We start from the raw sequence: 24,031 nt of genomic DNA, 5'->3' as shown, positions 1-24,031 counted from the left end.
TGTGTACACATTAGAGCTGTAAGGGTTTCACAATCCGGTACACGCAGTCACAAGCAGAATACACTGTATGTAGATTGATGCACGTAATGCAGAACCAAATTTCACAAGCGAGTTACGCCCGGAAATTTTTAGCCGCACGCCGTCGCAACATGTGATGAGGTTAGGACAGGGGTCGGCAACCTTTACTATCAAAAGAACCACTTAAGGCAAAAAAAATAATCTGTCTGGAGCCGCAAAACATTTGATCATTGTGATGAAGGTAACACAGTTTATAGTCTAAGTATATAGTATATAAGTCTAATGCAGTGAGGGCCAAAGAGACAATGTACTACAGAGCATTAGGGCCACATTGAGGGGAAAAAAAGAGATTTCCAGAATAAAGTCAGAATATTACGAGAAAAAAGTAGTAACATTACGAGAATAAAGTCAGAACTTTACGGGAAAAAAGAAAACAACATGTAAAATTATTACTTTATAATATTATGACTTTATTCTCATAATACCACGACTTTTTTCTCGTAATATTATGACTTTATTTTCGAGATCTCAGATTTTTTTTTTATGAATAAAACTAAAAATGTAAACAAAAAAGTTATTCCTTTCCATTTTTATAAATCCACAGGGAGCCACTGGAGAGGAGCTAAAGAGACGCATGAGGCTCTGGAGCCGCAGGTTGCAGACTCCTGGGTTAGGACAACAAGCTGACTGGTGAGAGTTGTGTATAAGATGAGGACGGTGTGTCAGCGTTGCTCCACTGTTGTAGGGTGTATGAATGGAAACATCCAACATTATGCGCTTCGGTGCGCTCAAGCCCAATCGGTGACAAACAGGGCTGTCTACGGCTGTTGTTGTGGGGGGCTCACCAAAATTGCTCAAATAAATACTGGAAATACACTTTAGTACAAGGAAATCATTCAACGTTACAAACAAAACAAGTTAAACAAATTTAATCTAGCTGTCACAGCACCAGTCTGCAGGTCCTCATAGTCTGTGATGTCACTTCCTGGGTTCTGTTCGATGATTCGGTCCAGCTGGGCGTCAGTTAGGTATTGGACCTCACCCTCATCATCCCGCCTCTGCTTCTCTGCTAGCACTGCTTCCTGAAGTGTCAGGTAGCTCCTGGGGATCTGGTGGAGGAGAGAGTGCTTGATAGTTTTGAGTCTTTTTGACCAAATAGTTCCAGGAACTAATCATAGGAACTACTGTAAACGTTCCTTCAGTACATTTGTGTTTGTGTTTGTGTATCAGTGGAAAGGGAGAGCACCCCTCTGGCCCCGCTCCTGCTGCTTGGATAAAGGTCAAGTTCATTATTAGGGGTGATGCAAGTTCTGAAATGTATTGTCTGATTGTTTTTGAATTTATTTTCAAGAGCTGGTATTTAATACCTAAAAGTTCTATAAAAATCTAACAATGTAATAGAATTTATTAATATGCCTTACATTGTATGTAATAAGCATACACTATTCCACATTATGCTCGTGTTTTATGAATCTTTATCCATTCTGTTTAGTAAAATCCACTGAAATCCCACTGAGAATTACTATTTATTAATACCTAATTCAGAATTTTGTGAGAATTTGAAATATTACAGCTGTTGGTTAAATAAAACCTAAGACAGGGGTCAGCAACCTTTACTATCAAACGAGACATTTTAGGCATAAAAAAGAAGAAAAAAAATCTGTCTGGAGCCGCAAAACATTTGAGCATTGTGATGAAGGTAAAACAGTTTATAGTCTAAGTATATAGTATATAAGTCTAATGCAGTGAGGGCCAAAGAGACAATGTACTACGGAGTATTAGGGCCACATTGAGGGAAAAACATCTGAGATTTCCAGAATTAAGTCAGAATATTACCAGAAAAAAGTCGTAATATTTCGAGAATAAAGTCATAACTTAATGAGAAAAAAAAAAAATAACACATGAAATTACTACTTTATAATAATATGACTTTATTCTCATAATATTACAACTTTATTCTCATAATATGACTTTTTTTCTCGTAAACATTTGACTTTATTCACGAAATCTCTGATTTATTTTTTTCCCTGTGTGGCCCTAATACTCCGTCGTACCGTCGTACCATAGACCTACAACCATGATAAATAAAGATGAAAATGTAAACAAAAAACTGTTATTTATTTCCATTTTTATAAATCCACAGGGAGCCACTGGAGAGGAGCTGAAGAGACGCATGAGGCTCCAGAGCCGCAGGTTGCTGACCCCTGACCTAGGTAGTAGGTCACCAAGACTGATGATTTTTCATATTCTCCAAAAGTTACTGGTTTTCATGCTGCTGTATTGGATTAGACATTTCTCCCACATCATAAGCTTATTAAATGGGACATATTATGCACTTTGTTTTATGGCTTTTCAACAGAAATGTGTGTCCCCAGTGTGTCTAGAGACCCAAAGGATGAGAAAAGACCTCTCTCCTCTCCATCTATCAGAAAATGTGTATAACAACGAGCTGGTCAGATTTGCTGCTGGATGTGACGTCCTATGAGGTTCATGTTGCCATAGAAGCACCTCCAATTAGGTAACCATCCCCGTCCACAAAGTACCTACTGAGTAGACCTCAATGTCCACCAGTGTGATTTCCTCGCTATCTTGGACCTGGTAAAACAAAGCACATTACTTGTTCTGTTGTTGGCTGCGAGAACCAGAAGAAAAGTCTTCATGTACTCCCATCATCTGAGGATATGAAGACCCAATGGAGTACATGTCTGTTTGACTGAAATATGCCCACACAACCGACTCGACCAACAACTGGAAAACGCTTTCTCTACGAGGGTCGGCGCAAAGCAGGATTCACTTCAAAACTGAAGCTCAGCATGGATCCATGTCTGTGACCCAACTTCAAACTTGGAAGCTTTAAGTTTGCCATTTTTATATTGCTTTACTGTTTATTTTGCAGGTTGACCTGTTGAATTTAGTAATAATATGTCTCCTCTAAACTACTTGAAAATATATTGGATCATTTCGAGAGAGCTTTCTCTTTAAGCTCTATTCCCTGTTCTGATATATTTGTGTACTTAGTAAGCAAAACAGTTTCTGTTGGTCCAAACTGTGCAGCTTTCTCTACACAGACACAGTGTTGAGCACCACCGATCACACCGCCCCACTCACCAGTCTGCCCACCAGTTTACTGCCACAGGCTGAGCTGCCGCTGTCTTTCATGGAGAGAGCCACCTGGTAGATCAGCTTCTTCAGCCCATCCAAGCCCTCCAGGGTCTTACAGGACACTTCCCTGAGTACCAAGACACACACACATTAATACACTCTAGAGACTAATAGACGGATGAACAGATGACTGTAAGGCTGATACCAGTGACAACTGACATGAAGCTTAAACAATGAAAGGTAAAATGTGTGCTTACTGCAGGTGTTTCCAGGTGATGTCGGGGTAACCGGTGGCTCGAGCCCCTGAAGGGGATCGGCACAGAGCCAGAATGTAAGCTCTCAGCGTGGCCAGTCTTTCAGTGCGAAACTTGGTGTCGATGAGATCCAAATGTGTTCCCACAACCACCACGGCAGAGTTGGGTGCTCGTGCCTATAGGCCACAACACACAGGAACCGACATGTTTATTGAATTTATATCGATGAAAACGAAAAAATGACCGTCAAGGTTCATTCTTGACCTTGGAAACAGTTGTTTGACACACACAAGAAAATCTCAATGTCCAACTTCTTGCTTTTTCCAGGGCTTTCAAACACTTCTCATGTTTTTCCTCAGCAGATGGATTTTGGACGAGTTGTATGGAACTTTTTAAAGTTTTGTATGCATTGGTTAGATGTGTCAATCGTTAACACCTGACAATATCAAACCAGAGGCTGATATCTGATTGACACTGATTAAAGGGACTCTTTGTAACTTCTTACACGTATAAATCATTCCGGGTCGGTGTCCCATGCGCGCTCGCGTGTGTCTCCGCTGTTCAGACTCAGACTCCAACACAAACTACAGTGAAGCACCAAAACCTCTTGGTTGTATCTAGTGAAGCCCGTCTGTTAAACAGTGTTGGCCGCGGTCGGAGGACGCGGGGGAGACCGTAGCTTTGGTCTCCAGGGCCGGAGTCTCTGCTGGACTCTGCCCCTCTGCTCCTCTGCCTGCTTGCCTTCACTCACACACCGCGCTCGTTCTCGCTCTTTCGCTCCACTCTCACGTGCATGTGCGCTCACTCCACACTGCAGAAGAGTTAGTTTAGCTCTGAGAATATCTAGTGATATTCTCAGTGGACGTTTGTGCAGAAATAACTGCTGCAGCTCCTCCAGACCAACAGAGGTTTCCCGTGTCTTGTGACAGAGAGAGAAACGTTATCGTCTCTGACCAAAACTCCGGTGTCTCCCCTGTTCCCTCCGGCCGCGGTAAGGAGGCAGGAAAAGCCAACACTAGGATCAGCATTGATTCATGCAGCTGAAATATAGAGTGATATTGTGCTTTTAGCTGACGTGTGTCGCCTCACTGTTTTGAGGTCCTGGAGACCAAAGCTACGGTCTCCCCCGCGTCCTCCGACCGCGGCCAACCCTGTTTAACAGACGGGCTCCACTAGATAGAACTTTGCGGTTTTGGTGCCTCCGTGTAGTTTGTGTTGGAGTCTGAGTCTGAACAGCGTCGTCCGGATTGATTTATACGTGTAAGAAGTTACAAACAGTCCCTTTAAAGGATCTGCTACTGGACTCCACTAGACCTTCAGAGGTGTCAGGGCTGTTTTGGCGTCAAAAGGGGAACCTACTCAATATCAGGCAGATGGCCATAATGTTATGGCTGATTGGTGTATATATGGTATGTGTATGCACTTGTGGGTGTACGTGGTGTCAGACTGAGGAGAGCACACACCCTCTGAGACTTTTGACAGGACATTATGTTATTATTATAAGGACATTATTATTATTTTCATATTCCTCAGGAGTGTGAAACAGTCTCTTTCGATGCATCTCACTTGTCAGTGTGGTACTAATTTCTCTTTATTACATATTTTGTACCAGCAGCAGTTTATTTTTAGGTTTCCATTTCATTTACTGATTAAAAAAGAAAAGAAAACTCACTTATACAAAAAAACAAATCAAACAGGCTTTTGTTACAATGACTATGGTGACTCATTCGTGAGTGTTATTCTCACTACTCTGGTAGTGTTACCCTTTAGCAAAGTGAAAGCAAATGGGAGGCATTATTAAATGTTAGTTATTAGGTCTCAATGAACCACTAATGTGAAATGATGAAAGCCGTTTCAACAGCTTTCACGTCATCATGCTTCCATTAAATGACATCGATCGGGTTGTGGTTGGTTTATGTGGTGTGACAACCAAATAAGTTTCCTTTAAAGCAGATCTCTGCTCCCTCCCACTGAAACACAAGTACCATCACAGTCTTCACTTTCTGACCCACTCACACTGAAGTACAGCTGGAAACAGGTTCTCAGTGTGTGTGTGTGTGTGTGTGTGTGTGTGTGTGTGTGTGTATGTGTGTGTGTCTGTGCGTGCGTGCGTGCGTGCGTGCGTGCGTGCGTGCGTGCGTGCGTGAGAGCTAAACTTCACCTCTATGTTGAGCAGCCATGTCTGCAGGTTGGCCACAGCTTCCTCTCCCAGAGCCAGGTTCCAGACCACCACATACAGGGCCTTATCAGTGAAGAAACACTGGTTCACCGTGGACATGTTTGCTTGACCACCGATGTCCCACACGTTGAACGCCATGGAGTCCTTCTGTGTGGAACAAGATGAGCGTCAACTCTAAAGAAGGGCTGGAAAGTGGATAGGTGATGAGTCAAGAATAAAAGCAGTCATTATTAAAGGGTAACCGGTATTTATCAACCTGGACACTATTTTCCCATGTTTTCGTGTTTAACTGACTAATAGGGACAACCATTTCTGTCCAGGATTGAGGGAGAGCGCTGTAGACGACAGCTGCTCATAGGCTGCACTGCAATCTGGCGAGGTGACGTGTTGCTGGAAGACAACGGTGGAATATTGAAATACATCCACGCGAGTGGCAGCCGGGCAGAGCTTATTGTTATCTAGAAGATTTTCAATGTCATAACTGAATATTTAGATGATTTCCACAATGTGGAGGAGGTAATTTTCCCAGTGGTTAATAAACTTGTGACACATTACACCGGACATTTTACAAGAAAAGTTGACTCACAATATGTTACTTTGATCTTTACCGTCGGGTGGCGGTGTGTCTGGTCCAACAACTGGTAACAACAACTACTGCAGCAAGCCTAGATGAGGTCTTTGAATTCGATGGCCGCCCGTATTTATTTGAGGCAGAGTTTACGAATATTCAGATTTCACAACGAGACTTCTCCTTGAGCGGGACTCGGACACATTAACAAACAGACCGGATGAAACAAAAGAAAAAGCTTTTATTTCTCTGTAGGGTACTTTCCATAATGTTGTCAGACACTTAGAATAACAATCTGAGCCTGTCAGTAGCAAAAACAAGCACTCTTAGTGGACGTAACGTTACAATGACACTGCTCAGTTGCCTCCAATAGGGTCCAGGTTGAAAAATACCAAAGTTACCCTTTAAAGACCCACTGCCTGATTTTGTAGAAAGTTGGAGGTTTCCAATGAACAGATCCACAGACCTCACTGTGAACAGTTTTTACTGGAAATACTAACAAAAATGTTATCCATATGAAACTGTTGAAAAAGTGTTTTGAGAATCATTTCTGGAAAGAAAAGAAATGTAAATGTTAATTTTTTTTCTGATGGTCTTTCCTTTGCTGTAGTGACTCTCTTTAAAGCCATGTGAAGGCAGCAGGTATCTGCTCCACCTGCAGTCTCTATTTGTCAAACATCACAGTTTATGGACGGCAGATCTGCCACCAACACCAGACTGTTGTGAAATAACCACAAAACTCGCCGTGCTCGTGTGCACATTAAACTTTTCGGTTAATGAATGAATGAGTGATTCTATGCAGTTTTTGCTGCAGTGTAGATCAACAGGCATGTTGGAGAGGAATTATTGTAAACAGTTCACACAGTTCTTTTTGCAGATGATGTGGTCCTGTTGGCATCATCGGCCTGTGACCTCCAGCACTCACTGGATCGGTTTGCAGCCGAGTGTGAACCGGCTGGGATGAGGATCAGCAACTCTAAATCTGAGGCCGTGGTTCTCAGCAGGAAACCGGTGGATTGCCTACTCCGGGTAGGGAATGATTCCTTACCCCAAGTGAAGGAGTTCAAGTACCTCGGGGTCTTGTTCTGGAACGTGAGATTGGCCGGAGAATCGGAGCAGCGGGGGGGTGGTATTGCATTCGCTTTACCGCACCGTTGTGACGAAAAGAGAGCTGAGCCGGAAGGCAAAGCTCTCGATCTACCGGTCAATCTCCGTTCCTACTCTCACTTATGTTCATGAGGGCTGGGTCATGACCCAAAGAACTAGATCGATGGTACAAGCGGACGAAATGGGTTTCCTCAGGAGGGTGGCTGGCGTCTCCCTTAGAGATAGGGTGAGAAGCTCAGTCATCCGTGAAGGACTCGGAGTAGAGACGCTACTCATTTGCGTTGAAAGGAGCCAGCTGAGGTGGTTCGGGCATCTAGTAAGGATGCCCCCCTGGGCGCCTCCCTAGGGAGGTGTTCCAGGCACGACCAGCTGGGAGGAGGACACGGGGAAGAGCCAGGACTAGGTGGAGAGATTATATCTCCACACTGGCCTGGGAACGCCTCGGGATCCCCCAGTCAGAGCTGGTTAATGTGGCCCAGGAAAGGGAAGTTTGGGGTCCCCTGCTGGAGCTGTTGCCCCGAGACCCGACCCCGGATAAGAGGTTGAAGATGAGTGAGTTCACGCAGTTCCATGAATTCTTGGTTGCACAATGCCAACATGCCATGTTAGCATGCTAACACGCTAATTACTAACACTGAACACAAAGCACAGCTGTGGCTGATGAGGAATGTCATTAGTTTTGCAGGTATCTGATCATAAACCAAAGTATTGGACACAAGGGCCATTAATTGATCCTGAGACGAGTGTGAATGTGTATGCCAAATTTCTTGACAGATATTGACACATTTCACTAAAAAAACACATATCAACCTCCTAGCAGTGCCAGAGAGAGAGTTATTAGGATTCATCCTCTGGTGTGCATTAAATGTACTCCAGGTGTATGTGCTGTCTGTGTTTTTCTCACGCTGTTTTTGCCTCTGTTGGGTTTGTCCAGCTCCCAGGTGGAGGTGGAGATGCTGCACCCTGCTGGGGTGAAGGGGGCCGCCCTGCCGCTCTGTAGAGCCTCCAGAATGGCCGTCTTCCCCTGTCTCGGTGGACCAATCACAAGCATCTTCAGCAGCTTATAAGGCTCTGCCTTTCGAAGATGTGCCCGGAGGAAAGCCAGGACAGATATAGGACCTGAAAAACCAAGTGAGGTCAACATTTGGTTTTCGGGACGTTGGAAATGACCAAATACCAAGAAACTATAGACAGAAAATTAAATAAATAAATGAATGAATAAAAAATTAAAATGAGCCTATCATATAACATATAAATTGCGAATCATTCATTTGATCTAGACCAAGACAGTTAACAGAAATGGACGTACTGAGGAGAGATGCTAGCCAGATGTGTGGTGGACTGAGTTAGCTGGAAGCTCTGCTTGAAAGCCCAATGATATCAATTCTGATAGTTAAATTAAGGAACAGTCGACTATACTGTACATACAGACATATTGTATATACAGTCATCTTGAAATAAATTGGTAGTTGTACAGTACAATTAAACTTAAACTTTTTATCGTCACATACAAACGTACACAGCACAACGTAGTGAAATGTGACCTCTGCATTTAAAGCTTCACTAGGCAGTATATTTTTGGCATCATTGGGCAAAAATTCCATAATAACCTTTCAGCATATTGTAATTCAAGTGTTCTGAGAGAAAACTATACTTCTGCTCCTCCTCATGGCTCTGTTTTCAGGCTTTAGAACATCTAGCCCATGACGGGAGACTTTGACTAATCACAGGTCATTTCATTGACAGAGCGTTCCTATTGGCTGTGCTCCGGTCAACTTGGCGTTCCTTCACCAGATTTCACAATGGCGGCGTCGGCGTCACAAAATTTCTCATTTAACAGCTAACAGTACACTACAAGATGATTCTGAGAACATCTGAGGAGAGAAATAGGCATTAACGTAACAGAATATTGATTCATATTTGATCAGCGCTGCCTAGTTTGACCGTTTGGTCGGAGTTCGCGAGTGATTGACAGCCGGCTTCTCATAGACGGCAGATGGACGGCAGACCCTCAGATCAGCTCTCACTGCTTGTTTTTCTTCCGGTCTGTGAAATGTTGTTCAGTGTCTCGCTCAAGGACACTTCAACATGCGGGCAGGAGGAGCCGGGGATCAAACCACCAACATTGTGATTAAAGGACGACCCGCTCTACCCCCCGAGCCAACTTCTTTTAGTAAAAGCAAGTTGCAGCAAAAGTAAAGGATTAGGGCTGTCAATGTATTCAAATATTTAATCGTGATTAATCGCATTATTGTCCGTAGTTGATCGCGATTAATCTCAATTGAATTGCACATTTTGATTCTGTACATTTTTAATTATGTAAATTCTCGAAAATAAATTCCAAGATGTAGACTGTAAGTTCACAGATTTTCCAAGTCTATCTTAAAACAAGTCCAGTGCCTATACGAATGTAATGTAATCACATCATTCTTCCTGTTCATGTTGGACATTAAGAGGTCCTTTATTAATGGGCTTCCACTGTGAGCGGTGGGGGACAAAATCTAATGTCCTCATTCTTTGCACAAATGTATTGAGGTTTTATCTGAAGTTAATATGGGGCTTCAGCAGCCGTTTAAGTGTTCTAACTTAAAAACATAGTTTGTTTCCTTCTGAAAAGTCGGTTGAGGGTGTCTTTAGAGACAGTTAGACAGTACCTTCTTTTCTGACTTCCTGGGGGACATTAGTAATGTTGAGGTCTTCGGTGTCCAGCTGCCACAGGTTGGAGAGTTGACTGAGCTCTGCTGGAAGCTCCCGAATCGCAGGATTACTGTTTCCAGAGCAGGTGAGACAACATGGGTCAATGATTCACATGAAAGACAGGACATTCACAGCTACCGACCATTCAAATGAGGTTTTCAGTTTGGAATAACTTAACATGTTTAATTATTTCTAATTAGATTCAAATGAACTATTTGGAACTCAAGGACCTTCACTGAGCTCACAAGGGTTTTTAAAAACAGTCAGATGGATATGTATGCCAAAGTAATTTTTTTGGCAGCCACAGGTTGCTGCAGATCCACAACTTCCCAAACAATTCAATCATTCCGGCTGGTGCGTGAGAGCAGAGCAATTTGCTGGCTGTACAAAACAGCTGCAAACAGCTGTAGCAGCAGGACTGACCTCATACCAAGTAGTGGTTCCCAGGGCCTGAACCCAAAACCATTTGTCATTTCCGACTTTATTATTTGACTTTTGAGTGTCCTTCAGTGTAAAACAACAACAACAATTATTATTTAGGCGATGCAATGTGTGATTTGACTAGCTTCTGACACTCACAACTGATTGTACCGTGTCCAGCTTTATCCATCCAAATTCAGTACTGTATGTGGGAATACAGGATTTGGGATTGACTTATAAACTGTGCAAGTGCTGAAAATTAACAGGACATTGATATAAATTATCATCTAAAAAAGGTCAAATTGAATCTCAGGTCCTCACAAAATAGGTGGTGCTGGAAGAAATCATAAAATCTGATTAGGGATTGGAACAATGTTATCTATTTGTAAGCTACCTGAGCTTAAAGGTCCCATATTGTGCTCATTTTCAGGTTCATACTTGTATTTTGTGTTTCTACTAGAAACATGTTTACATGCTGTAATTTAAAAAACAACAACTTTATTTTCCTCATACTGTCTGCCTGAATATGCCTGCCTTGCTAGGCAACAGCTTGGGTCCATGTGTACTTCCTGACAGCTGATGACATTCACATCCACTGCAACCAGGAATAAATTGGGACAAATTTAGAATGTTTACATTCAAATCTGTGTAAAGGGTCTAAATATTGTATATTTGTGACATCACAAATGGACAGAAATGCTGACGGCTTGTTTCAAATGCAGAGTTTCTGAATACGGGCTGCGTGCATTTCCCTGTGGATTGAGTGTTTAGATACTTTCACAGTAATTATATAGAACTTAAGCCTGCTTTATAATAAAAAATCATGAAAATATCACTTTTTTATAATATGGGACCTTTAAGGGAACAGCTCTGTGAGTATCTGTAGAGTGTTGATGAAAATGGCTCCCACTGTCTCCAACACGGAATCTTGCCAAGTGGATGGAGACATTTTTTTATCACCCAGAAACTGTTGTGTTTTCCATTTTGATGTTGAGCACTGACAGAGACACGAGTGCCCTCTACGGAAAAAGTCAGACTCTGTAACTGCAGTGTCTCTGCACAGCACCTCTCAGGCATAATTTGTCAATGAAAGAGATAAAAAAACAGAGATGTGGGGATTATAACTTTACATCAATATCATGGTGACGTGTCAAAGGGAGGACTGAGAGGGATAATGTGCAGGTGAGGGTTGGCAGAAAGACAGAGGGACTCACTTGGAGAGGTAGAGCTCAGTGAGGCTGTGCAGACCACACACTGACTGGGGAACACACTCCAGCTGGTTGTCATTCAAGAAAAGCACTTCCAGTGAATCCCGCAGAATCATCGGAAACTCGATGGGACACACTGCCAAGACAGAGCCGTGCAGAGGGTCAAAACAAGTATGCTCAAACACACACAGAAGCAACTAGATACCATTTATTATTAGAATGTTACTAATGCCAGAACTGGGTTATGGACTCTTGTTTGGGCCAAACATTTCCAAAGAAAATAACAAGCGAGCGGCATCTTCCACGGAAGTGGAGTCTTGGCAGGATTTAATTCCTCCGAAACAGCACTCAAGACATTATGTAACACTAATACAAATAAAATTAGGGATGCACCGATACCGATACCAGTATCGGGTCCGATACTGTGCTCATGTACTCGTACTCGCAAAACGGCTCCAATACAACGGCATCGATACCACTTTACTGTGGTGCGCCCGACGCCGCTGGGTTGGGATCCCACCTCAGGCAGCACGCACCGGCCCTCACTTTCATTGCGCCACAGGGTTTTGCTTGCACCATCTGACTCGCGCGTACGTTAGACTCCTTGGTCCGTGTTTCAAGACGGGTCGGGTGGGTTGCCGACAACGCCACAGACTCCTGGCGCCTTTTACGTGAGCCGAGCCCCGATCTGGCGGCACGACGCGGTTGGGGCGCATCAGCCCAGGTCGACAGTCGCACCGGGAGCAAGGGGCCGACTCCAGCGGGGAGAGAGGGCGCAGCAAGCCCTTTGTCCATGATGCGGCGAGGTCCCGGCGGGGAGCACTGTAAAGCTGCGGCCGCGAGCCGTGTGTCGCTCACACCCTCCAGCTGGCTGTTAACGACGGTCTTTTGGCACAGAGAAGTACTCGTATCGGTACTCGGTATCAGCGAGTACCCTAATGTAAGTACTTGTACTCGGTCTGAAAAAAAGTGGCATCGGTGCATCCCTATAAAACATCCGATCAAAGCCGAGGAGTGTCTAACGCAACTGTCAATCACTGCTCGCTAACTCTCAAACTCCGATCAAACTCAACTCAAGGCAGTGCTGATATTCGAAGAATGATCGAATCGTTCCCAGCGATTATCAATAGTATGTTTGCTTCCAATGCTCATCCCTAGTCACGTCGTCAGGATATAATGACAGTTTCAGTTAATATGATAAGACGGTATTTTTATAAAAGTTGCCAACTGCAGCTTTAAGCCTGTGAGGTAGGTATTCCTCCCAGATTGTGTTTCCAACAAGCTCCATATATCAAAAGGTTAGTTTGAGGTATGGGGTCAGGATGGGTAGAAATGGTTTACAGAGTAGAAGAACAAGTGGAGGTTGTGAACCGGACACAAAACAAATGGGCTCGACCGTCTAACCCATACAGTAGATATACTTCAGCCCGTTGCTGCGATATGTCAACGTCGCGGCCATATCGGGGAAAGCGGGACTGGCCTGTTAACACATACACATACCTGTGCCTTTTTTTCTGGTTAAAAAGATTAAATTCTGGATAAAACATTTACATTTCTCAACCGATTTTAATGAGTTGTTTTTATATTCAAGGATTCAGATCTACGTGGAGTAGAAAAAGAAAGATTTGTCTCCAGTTACTTAAAATCTTGATGCTAGGCTATAATCGATGCTAGATGCTCAAAAGAGTGTGTATCAACATTAGCTAAGCTTCATTTTAAATGAACTGAATCGCTTATGTGGTGGAAAATAATTCATTTGTCACAAAGAATTGTGTTTGTCAATATGGCTTTGGCTTATTTTCCTTGTGAAGAGGTCCCTATGCAATATAATACTACATGCTAGCGCACCTAAAGTAACTTAAGATAGGGTTGAATAAAAAAGACCTGTAAGCTAATATTAGCTTTGGTCGACGATTAGCTAACAATAACAAACTCTAGCTAGCTCTTATCTGATGAACTACAGACACAAATGTTTTGAAAAGATGTAGCTTAAACTATGATGTCGATGATGTGAAACTGTGGAAGGAAAAAGTGATATGAGAAGACGACTTTTTAATACCACATCAACAGACAGACCAACCGCTGATCCATGAACTGGAAGCAGTACCAGAACGTTACTGAACCGTTTTTCACCAAGCGCTTTTTCGAGGGAGGGGGGTGGGCAGGAATCTAACTTATTTACAGTACTCCACGTAGATCATAAACGATTGAATATAAAAACGACTCATTGAAATCGGTTGAGAAATGTAGACGTTACAGTGCTTTTCATCCAGAAAAACGGCAGCTCCCCCGCTCACTTTTATGTGTACAGGCCATTCCTGCCTTCCCCAATATGGCGGCACCATTGACCTACGATCCAAAGGCCAATGCGGCATCTACGTATATATACGGTATATACACCGTATATGTATCTATATGAAAAATATAATAAAGTTTATGTTTCAAAATTGAGAGAGGTCATTAGCAATTTGTTCCAATTGGGAAAGTTTTTATTTTGTTTGTTTCTTTTTCTTTTTCTTTTTTCGGCCCGCCACCAAGGACAGGACAAAATCAAAAATAATGCTGGGAAATGTTTGAATGTACAGTATGTTCATTTTTGCAATCACAAGTTCTCACCAATGGAGGGACTGAATAATGGCAGAAACAATGTGATAGTCTGACCCTATAGTCGTGACATCATCTCCAAAATCCACATTATTAGCAGCAATTACATTCAAATTATTTGAATGAATTATTTCCATGTATGTAAAGCAGATAGATCTACCTGGGTCTGGGTCCGGGTCCCTCTTGTTCCATGTAGTCAGGAAGGCCAGCCTCCTGGACTTGGGCCCCTCTTCTGTTCTAAAGATACAGTTTAAAATAAAGTAAAGAAGTCCACTAATGTCAAGAACAGTAGCATGAGGAAGGAATGACAAAAAGTCCTCCTCTTCAAACAGTATACTGCTGCATGGGCTTTAGCTTTATATGATACACAAAGATCTAGAAATGTGCCAATTTTCCTGACAGAATATAACAAAAGTAATAAGCAAGAGAGACGAGAACTCCACTTTAAGCCTAGCGTGATAGAGTGCATAATATTCAGTACAAACTTGCATTCAACTACAACAAAATGTGATGACCGATCTGAACTGAATCTTTGAGTTTTAACTAATTATACCTTAAGTTACCAACAAATGTCGAAAGCCTACCCTACTTAGATTTTATATGGTATTCCAAATTAATTAAATTCAATGAGAGGATTTTATACTACATTCATATTTTATAAAATGTTATCAACCCTGGCTTTACCTTTAACCCTCTGAGACCCACAATAAACCTGTATTAGTCTTTTTTTAGGGGGGTGCAGGGGGTCTTTAGGGGGAGAGAGCAGGTCAACAGTAGATGTCACATAGAAGTGAAAGCTGGGAACCTGAAGATTAATTTGAGATGCAGCTCAGCACTGTGTGTCATGTTGTTCTATGTTGTTGATTTATCTTCAATCAATGCAATATGTCCAATATAAAAAAACATAAAAAATGCCTGTGCAATATTTTTATATTATGCAACCTCTACTGCTCCCATATATATATATATTTATTTATTTTTTAAATTTTTTATTTTAAACTTACTGTTTTCTTAATGGAGCCTCACAGCAAAAAGTTTTTCACACGATTGTACTTGTATAATCGGTATGACAATGAACATCTTGAATCTTGAATCTTGAATCTCAAGTTGTTGCAGTAATTTTTGGGTTGATACCATTGATACCACAGATTTGGTGCTAAATTTAACCATTTTTTTTATCTATCGAGAATTGATAATGATCAATAAATAATCCCTCCAAAATACCACATTAAGACTCCAAGACCTTGAGGAACACCTTAGAGAAAAGCCATGCTGTGATTTGGGATCAAAAACTTTTTGACATTTTGGAGATTTCTGCAAGAATTGCATTTTTCGGCAATTGGATGGTGAACACTTGTGCTGGGTAAACTGCTCAGAAACCCCCTTATTGTCAATCTAGCTAGGAAAGCCATCCATCCTCTGAATGCTCTAGGTCTCTAGTCTGATCCATCCATCCTCTGAATGCTCTAGGTCTCTAGTCTGATCCACCCATCCTCTGAATGCTCTAGGTATCTAGTCTGATCCATCCATCCTCTGAATGCTCTAGGTCTCTAGTTTGTGGTTGTAAAGTTTCATGAGGCTGTGATTATCCTAGAGGTCACCACAGGTCATGTTATACAGTGAGGTCAAGTTTTAAAAAATGGTCTCAATACAATGAAATGGCTCCTTTCGGGACTAACGTCATCACACATGAATACAGTTGGGCTCATTGGATCCACAAGAGTCTCAGCTTTACAGTGATACCCAATTTATGGAATTCCAAGACTGAAATATTCAAATACACCATTTTAGAATACTAGAAAAATAACACATTTATACTGCATGTCTTCCGCTAATTATACCTTTAGTTACCGACAAATGTCGAAAGCTTAACCTACTTAGATTTGATATGGTATTCAGAATGAATCAAATTCAATAATTCTAAACTAGATTCAAATTTCATAAAATGTTATCAACCCTGGCTTTATCTTTCAAATATCACAAACTTTCTTCAAAGCTGCATACTGTTTCTTCACACATGACCTTAATTGAACTCTTGAAATGGAGAATGTCTGAGTTGTTCAGTAACAGCTGGCAGTGTGTGTCTACAGTGTGGACCTACTTGCCCAGCTGGTTCCTGGAAAGATCGAGGGTCCTGAGCTGAGAGCACTTCCATTTACTGGGAGCTGGGAGTGTCGCAATGTGATTCCCACACAATCTCAACGAGACCAGAGCCTGATGGGAGGATGAGTGGGAGGAGGGGTGAGATACAATAAACACACGCATATTCACATTTTCCTTTCAAGGAATACACAGACATCTGGCTGACTGGATCATCGGCCAGCTCTCCTGTACAGTGATGAGAACACAAGCTCCAAAAGTTCTCGTCGTGATTATTACTGTGGTTTGCTGCCTCAACTCATTCATTTACTCATTATTCATTCAGGCATTGTCTAAAGGTAAATAGTGATCTGAAATAAATTGCAGCCAAGTCTGGCAGGAAAACACACAGTATAACACAGAAGGTGTAATAGTGTTTTAAAGGTCCCAGATTGTAAAAAGTGAGATTTTTATGTCTTTTACATTATAAAGCAGGTTTAAGTGCTGTATAAATACTGTTAAACTATCAAAACACTCAATATACGGAAAAATACACACAGCCCGTATTCAGAAATTGTGCGTTTGAAACAAGCCGTTAAGATTTCTGTCCATTTGTTATGTCACAAATATACAATATTTAGACCATTACACGTTTTTAAACATAAACATTCTAAATGTGTCCCAATTTATTTCCTGTTGCAGTGTATGTGAATGACATCAGCTGACAGGAGGTAAACATAGACCCAAACTGTTGCCAGGCAACGCAATTCTGTTGCAATTCCATTGAAATGCACTAAAATGGAGTGTTTAAGGCAGAGGGTAAATACAGGTATATTCAAACAGACAGTACGAGGAAAATAAAGTGTTTTTTTAAAACATTACAGCATGTAAACATGTTCTAGTAGAAACACAAAATACAAGTATGCACATGAAAATGAGCATGATATGGGACCTTTAAGATTACCTTTGATTAATTAATGAAATAAAATATATTATCACTTAAAGCTACTATGAGGAACTTTTGTTTTGTGTTGATTTTGGCGGTCCCTTTGGACAAAAGCGGTAGTGTTTCTGAGCGCCAGAGTCCCTTTAGAAAACCTAATTTTACTGCAGCAGGGTCTGACACTCTGCCCCGCTCAGTCCTGGTTCTCCGGTGCCTCCCTTCCCTCCAGCAGGCTCAGCAATACAGCCTGGGCCTCTACGAGTTTGGGGTCGGCGGAGCAGTGAGGTGAAGCTACGCTAACTCTGGTCAGAGGAGGAGGAGCCGCCGTTGCTTTAGGGCGCGCAGCTCTCCACCTCTAGCCGGAGTTCCGACTGCAGGTCGAAGGCGGCAGAGAGACTCCAGATCTGGGTCTGTCCACGGCAGACTGGCTGCTGGAGGCCCCAAGTTTCTGGTGAACCTGCATGGTTTTATTCTGATTTCGCATGGACTCCGACCCGATGACAAGGATTAAGAATAACATATATAACATTTATAAACACAGCCAATCTTCTAGCTGACGGTCTTGTTTACTAATGAAGGTCATATAGAGGCATCAGTATTAAATTGAGACTGAAACATAGGTCGGTATACCCTGACATTAAGTCATGACAACTGCAGACGTGTCCTCTGGACAGTCCTTTTGAGGACATACAGTAGCAAACATTCTGTCACGCATCCTTCTCCAACTAGTTAATGATTAAGTGGTTTCATAACAGCCAGAGCAGCCAGTATTCAGGCCTGTCACACTACTAGAAGAACCAGTTACACATCCCTCACAGTTATTCTAGCACAATGGTTTATGCTGGACCAGGGGTCAGCAACCTTTACCATCAAACAAGCCATTTTAGGCAAAAAAAATATATATATCTGTCTGTTGCTGCAAAACATTTGAGCATTGTGATGAAGGTAACACAGTTTATAGTCTAAGTATGTAGTATATAAGTCTAATGCAGTGAGGGCCCAAGAGCAAATGTACGACGGAGTATTAGGGCCACATTGAGGGAAAAAACATCTGAGATTTACAGAATAAAGTCACAACTTTACGAGAAAAAGTCGTAACATTACGAGAATAAAGTCATAACTTTACGAGAAAAAAGAAAATAACATTTAAAAGTACTACTTTATAATATTATGACTTTATTCTCATAATATTATGACTTTATTTTCGAAATCTCAGATTCCTTTTTTCCCCTCAAAGTGGCCCTAATACTCCGTCGTACCGTCGTACCATAGACCTACAACACTGATAAATAAAAATGAAAATGTAAACACAAAACAGTTATTAATTTCCATTTTTAAAAATCCACAGGGAGCCACTGGAGAGGAGCTAAAGAGTCGCAGGTTGCAGACTCCTGTGATGGACTATAAGCATGGGGCACTAAAGCCACCACTGAGGACACACAAGTACGGCTTACTGTCTTTTCTCGCATCACCGAATGACTCGGCTGTCCAATCGGTCATTGGGATGTTCTGAGGCTTATTCAGCAAACTCTCTTCACTACATACACTTGTTGCAAATTGCTTGTTTCAACTTGTTGAATGCCATCTGTTAATGAACTTGTGCACATTCATAAGGTGAGCTCATTAGCATAAGCAACGTCCTCGTGAAACTTGCTACCCAAGGCTTCCTGCTCCGTTTCATTTGTGGGTAAGTTTCCGAGAATAAAAGAGTTTCACACCACAGAGCCGCAAGTCTGTTGGAAATCAGCAGATGAAGCATCGTCAGTAGTGGCGTTAGGCAAAACAAAGAAAAAAAAGCAAAGAAGTCCATGAGTAACATGGGAGGCAGTCGAGAGGATGTGACAGTCATGGGGCTGGTTGATGGAATACATGATCGCAGTTTTTGTGTTTTACTGGACATCGACTTGCATGAAGTTGATGTTAAAATGTAAAACTACTTAACTGTATAATGCAAAAAAACAAAAAAAACAACTGTTGTCAAAACTCTCAGGAAAGTGGCAGTCATGATGTAAAACATACTGAACAGAATATACATTTTTATTAAAGGTCCCATATCGTGCTCATTTTCAGGTTCTCCCTGGTGTTTTGTGTTTCTAATAGAACATGTTTACATGCTGTAATGTTCAAAAAATACTTTATTTTCCTCATACTGTCTGCCTGAATATACCTGTATTCACCCTCTGTCTGAAACGCTCCGTTTTAGTGCATTTCAACGGAATTGCAACAAAATTGCGTTGCTAGGCAACAGTTTGGGTCCATGTTTACTTCCTGTCAGCTGATGTTATTAACATCCACTGCATCAGGAAATAAACTGGGACACATTTAGAATGTTTACGTTTAAAACCGTGGAAGGGTCTAAATATTGTAGATTTGTGACATCACAAATGGACCGAAATCCTAACCTCTTGTTTCAAATGCACAATTTCTGAATACGGTCTGTGTGTGTTTCTCCGTATATTGAGCGTTTTGATAGTTTCATAGTATTTATATAGCACCTAAACCTGCTTTAGAATATAAAAGACATGAAAATCTCACTTTTTACAATCTGGGACCTTTAGGTTTGATTTTATCTCTTTAATTATTTGATGTAAACAGCATATTTAAACTCCAAATTCATTCAGATTACAGCAGTATGCTTCTTAAATTCAACTGTTTTTCCACAGTGGACAAAGAAAGGCTGTCTGTATTATCTGACAGGTACGACAAGATCTTGACCGCTCATACGTTTCATACAAGAAAAGATGGTGAAAATGTTCTCTGAATTCTCTGAAATCACTCATATGTGCCACTTCAGAGCAAATGTGTTTCTTGCATGATGCCCATTGTTGTACAAGGTTGATTTGGCATCTCTCTGCCTGTGTTGGTACATTCAAAGGAGCTCCACAATCCAGTCCCAAAATGTACACCCCCTTTTCACCACAAGTGTGGGCAAAGTCATATTTCTGCATTTAACTAACATACATACTAACTTGTATTTGTTTGTCTGCAATTTTTATTTTTGGCTTGTAAAGCACTATGTAACTTATTTTGGAAAAGTGCTATATGAATAAAGTGTATTATTATTATTATTATTATTATTATTATTATTATTATTATCCTGGTACTTCTAGGCTGCAGAGCAAGAATGTAAGTCAATGACCCAAACATGGAGCCTACTACACAGCAGCAGTGCCATCTGGAGGCTACTTAACAGATCACACAGACAAGTCTGATTAATTCTATTTTTATATTAATGCATTTATTTTTTGTTTAATCCATAGATTTGTAACTAATAATTGCTCTCCAGTTTAGTGCACATACATACATATTTAGAATAACAGAGCCCGATGATGGTTCCTACCTCCAGTTCAAAGATATATGAGGGCAGCTCCTTCAGGCTGTTGTCAGAGAAGTCCACCTCCTGCAGCTGAGTCCTCCAGAAGATGGAGATGGTGTTTGGAAGACTTTCAATCACATTGAAAGAAGCTCTGCATTGTCTCTGCGTGGGAGAAGAAAGAAGAATATCCATGTGAGTTATTATCATCGTCATTTTAATTCACTGACTGATTTCACTTAAAATCCCCCAAAAACCATCAGCATCAATGTGATGGAGGAACATTTCAGCTGTTACCTTGTGGTTTTGAATATTTCAGTAAATATCGTTATATATATCAATAATAAGATAATGCAGTGACATGTTCTGTCTATTCTCCTGCCAAACTCCTGCCCAGACTCTGTGGAACGCTACCTAAGAACCTAAAATGTTATCGTATCTTTGGTACAGTAGAGAAGCCTCTCTGCCACGGCCTGATCAGAGAGGGTCATCACACTGGGTACATCCCAAAGCTCTTAATTGCATCCACGTTTCCCTCACTTGCGTCTTTTCCTTGCGTCTTAGTCCCTCCCACCAGGGAAGCATGGAGAGACGCAAGGAAACCATGCGAGGACAGAGGAAACGAAATGAGACGTCGTTATTAATTAGGCTGAATGTTTCAGGGAAAACGTAAATGATGTAATTCATATCAGACCCAACACTCAGGAATGATCAGCCTCATGTGACTGAATGGAAATGAAGATAAATGATGTAAAAGGTGTTTGTTGCTGACAGACACACTCTCCTTCTCTCTCGGACTTTAATAGTATCATTAATAAAAGTTAATGGGGAAAATTACAGATCAGGAAAAGAAAATCTTTCTAATAAAAGCAGAAAGAGGTTTTAGACCCGTTTGTCAGGTTTTATAAAGCTCTTTCAGTGCCAGGCTGCTTCACTGGCGGTGTGTGAAGGAGAGATACTGCAGGTCCTTCTGCTGCTGTTCAGAGCTACAGTTAACACAGATTATAACCAGATGGTGAATCAGAAGACAGCTAAAATATAAAACGTTTAATCTGTGATCTGTCTTCACTCCGGTATCAAACTCCAGTGATGGTAAAGTTATCAGATCAGTCCGGTCGGCAGCAGCGTCCAATCAGTAACTGATATCCAGTAAAGGGGCGTGTCGGTCGGTAAAAGACTTCCGTGAAGGCTGCTCTCATGTATCCGCGTTCCTCGTTCCTCAGAGATCCCTCCTCGCTCCTCTGTGCAGAAATAAGAGCTTTGGGACAGTCTTCAAGATGGCGCACCAGAACAACTTCCGGTTCAAGCGAGGAGCAGGGAGCGAGGTGCGAGGAGGGATCTCTGAGGAGCGATGAGCAAGGAGTGAGGAAACAACAAATAAGAGCTTTGGAAAGCACCCACTGTCAAACAGCTTTTACATTATTATGTGGCACTGATGAGTGGGTGTAACCATTAAAACATCTATAATAAACCAATTGTGGTGATAAGGTACCTATAGATGGCAAAGAGTATACTGTTAAACAATTATACTGAAATAATTCATCAAATGAACTCACTCTAACTGCACAGCCAGGGATATCTGTCTGGACTTCTGTGTGTTATCTGCATATCTCCAGAGCCGAGCAACTTCACACTTGGCGGGTGTATTGCAGGAGGGACCCCGAGGATGTGCAGTGTTGAATTTGGTGCAATCTGGACACGTTGGTCACGTTCAATATTAATAAACCTCGAATAAACAAGCACACAGCTCTCTGTGCAGCAGTGGGGGGGGGGCTTCGGGGCCCTGCAGACTGAGACGAGCATTTCGACCCAAACGGGCAAGAGCCCCCAATAGCAATACCAGGAGCCTACTGGGACATGAGAAGCATCAAACTGGAAGCAGAATCAAACCAGAGTGTATTTGCCCCGGTGTGACCGTGTGACCTTGAGTAAACCATGAGTAAGCCTCGGGTGTGTTTTTCCCCTGAGAGTCAGACTGTATTTCTCTGCTGTCGGACTTGATACTAACTTATAACACTAATAACGTAACCGCCAGCAAAATCCCTCTGCTAATTAAATCTATGCTCTACTTTGGTGGTTATGTCAAAGCAAGCGACTAATACGCCTATTTGGAAACCTCCACTAGGTGTATCTCACCATGTTTCTGACTGAGTAACTCAACCTGGGTGTGTTGTTCAGGGGCGGGTTTAGTGATTTTAGGGGCCACATGCAGACAATGTGCTTGATTTACTTTTTACCCTCTCTAACTGGGAATGCTGGTATTGGTAGTGGTAGAAGAAGTAGGCTACTCAAAGAAAACCTTTTTTCTTTTTTAAAACTGTTAAAGGGACTGTTTGTAAGAATCAGAAATGTCTTGTTAACAGCGACACCTGTGGGCGTTAAGTCAACGAAGGTCAGCGTCCTGTTGCTCGCGCTCGCTCTACATAGACATGAACGAGCATCGCTCAAAACAGTGAGGAGACACACGTCAGCTAAAAGCACAATATCACTCTATATTTCAGCTGCTTGGCAGTAATGTTAGCTGACCAGACGAAGGTCTCTCCATGAATCAATGCTGATCCTAGTGTTGGCTTTTCCTGCCTCAGCCTCCCGACTGCGGCCGGGGGGAACAGGGAGACACCGGAGTTTTGGTCGGAGACGATAACGTTTCTCTCTGCGGAGCCCCGTCACTTCACAAGACACGGGAAACCTCTGTTGGTCTGGAGGAGCTGCAGCAGTTATTTCTGCACAAACGTCCATTCACTAGATATTCTCAGAGCTAAACTAACTCTTCTGCAGTGTGGAGTGTGCACGCATGCACGTGAGAATGGAGCGAAAGAGTGAGAACGAGCGCGGTGTGTGAGTGAAGGCAGGCAGAGGAGCAGAGTACAGCAGAGACTCCGGCCCTGGAGACCAAAGCTACGGTCTCCCCCGCGTCCTCCGACTGCGGCCAACACTGTTTAGAGTCTGAACAGCGTAGCCACACGCGAGCGCGCATGGGAAGTAAGAAGTTACAAACAGTCCCTCTAAATATTAACAGTACAACTATTAATACCGTACAGTAAAAGTCCTGCATTTAAATGTTTACTTCAAGTGAAGAGTGACAGAGAGGTATTATCAGCGTAATGTACTTAAATGTGCTTCAATTCTAATATGATGCTGGACAATTTAATGAATAATAATGCATCATATTTGAATTGTTATATTTTGTGAGTAAAATCTGAATCTGCAACATAACCAGTAACATGTTTCTGTCAGGGTAAATGTGGTACTACAATGTTTTCCTCTGAATTAGAAGTACACAGTAAGTAGCACAGTTGAGTTGCATATTTTTAAGTGCTTTGGGGACCTTTTTCAAAGTTATTTCACTGTAAAATGAGTTAGAATAGTAACATAAGTCAATACTTTTCTTATATCTATCTACACATCGTCAAAAATCTATAGCTGTTTGTGGCCCTTTTAGTCGGGGGCCCCAGGACGCTGCCTAACGGTAAAGTCTGCCCCTGGTGTGGAGTGATTTTCACCAGTGATTCTGACCGTGAGTAGCCATGACTTCGGTG

General features: G+C 42.0%; 1 protein-coding gene across 4 annotated transcripts in view; it reads right to left on the bottom strand.

Annotated features, from left to right (window-relative positions):
- Nucleotides 1-24,031, bottom strand: part of lrrk1 (leucine-rich repeat kinase 1) — a 116,032-nt gene that overhangs the window by 47,027 nt on the left and 44,974 nt on the right. For 3 of the 4 annotated variants that reach the window (XR_012592545.1, XM_074624485.1, XM_074624508.1), the window contains 10 exons: nt 20,520-20,657; nt 16,259-16,371; nt 14,318-14,394; nt 11,560-11,689; nt 9,883-9,995; nt 8,133-8,347; nt 5,536-5,700; nt 3,378-3,550; nt 3,127-3,247; nt 968-1,127 (listed from right to left, as the gene is read on the bottom strand). Coding sequence is in view for 3 of the 4 variants with exons in the window: in XM_074624485.1 (XP_074480586.1) it covers nt 968-1,127; nt 3,127-3,247; nt 3,378-3,550; nt 5,536-5,700; nt 8,133-8,347; nt 9,883-9,995; nt 11,560-11,689; nt 14,318-14,394; nt 16,259-16,371; nt 20,520-20,657 (1,405 nt within the window). In the remaining variant the exon portion in view is untranslated. The remainder of the gene's footprint in view (nt 1-967; nt 1,128-3,126; nt 3,248-3,377; nt 3,551-5,535; nt 5,701-8,132; nt 8,348-9,882; nt 9,996-11,559; nt 11,690-14,317; nt 14,395-16,258; nt 16,372-20,519; nt 20,658-24,031) is intronic. The other variant, XM_074624498.1, reaches the window with a different exon arrangement.

The sequence above is a fragment of the Sebastes fasciatus genome, chromosome 2, assembly GCF_043250625.1.
Source record: "Sebastes fasciatus isolate fSebFas1 chromosome 2, fSebFas1.pri, whole genome shotgun sequence".
Classification (NCBI taxonomy): Eukaryota; Metazoa; Chordata; class Actinopteri; order Perciformes; family Sebastidae; genus Sebastes; species Sebastes fasciatus.
This window is presented reverse-complemented; position numbering and strand designations above follow the sequence as displayed.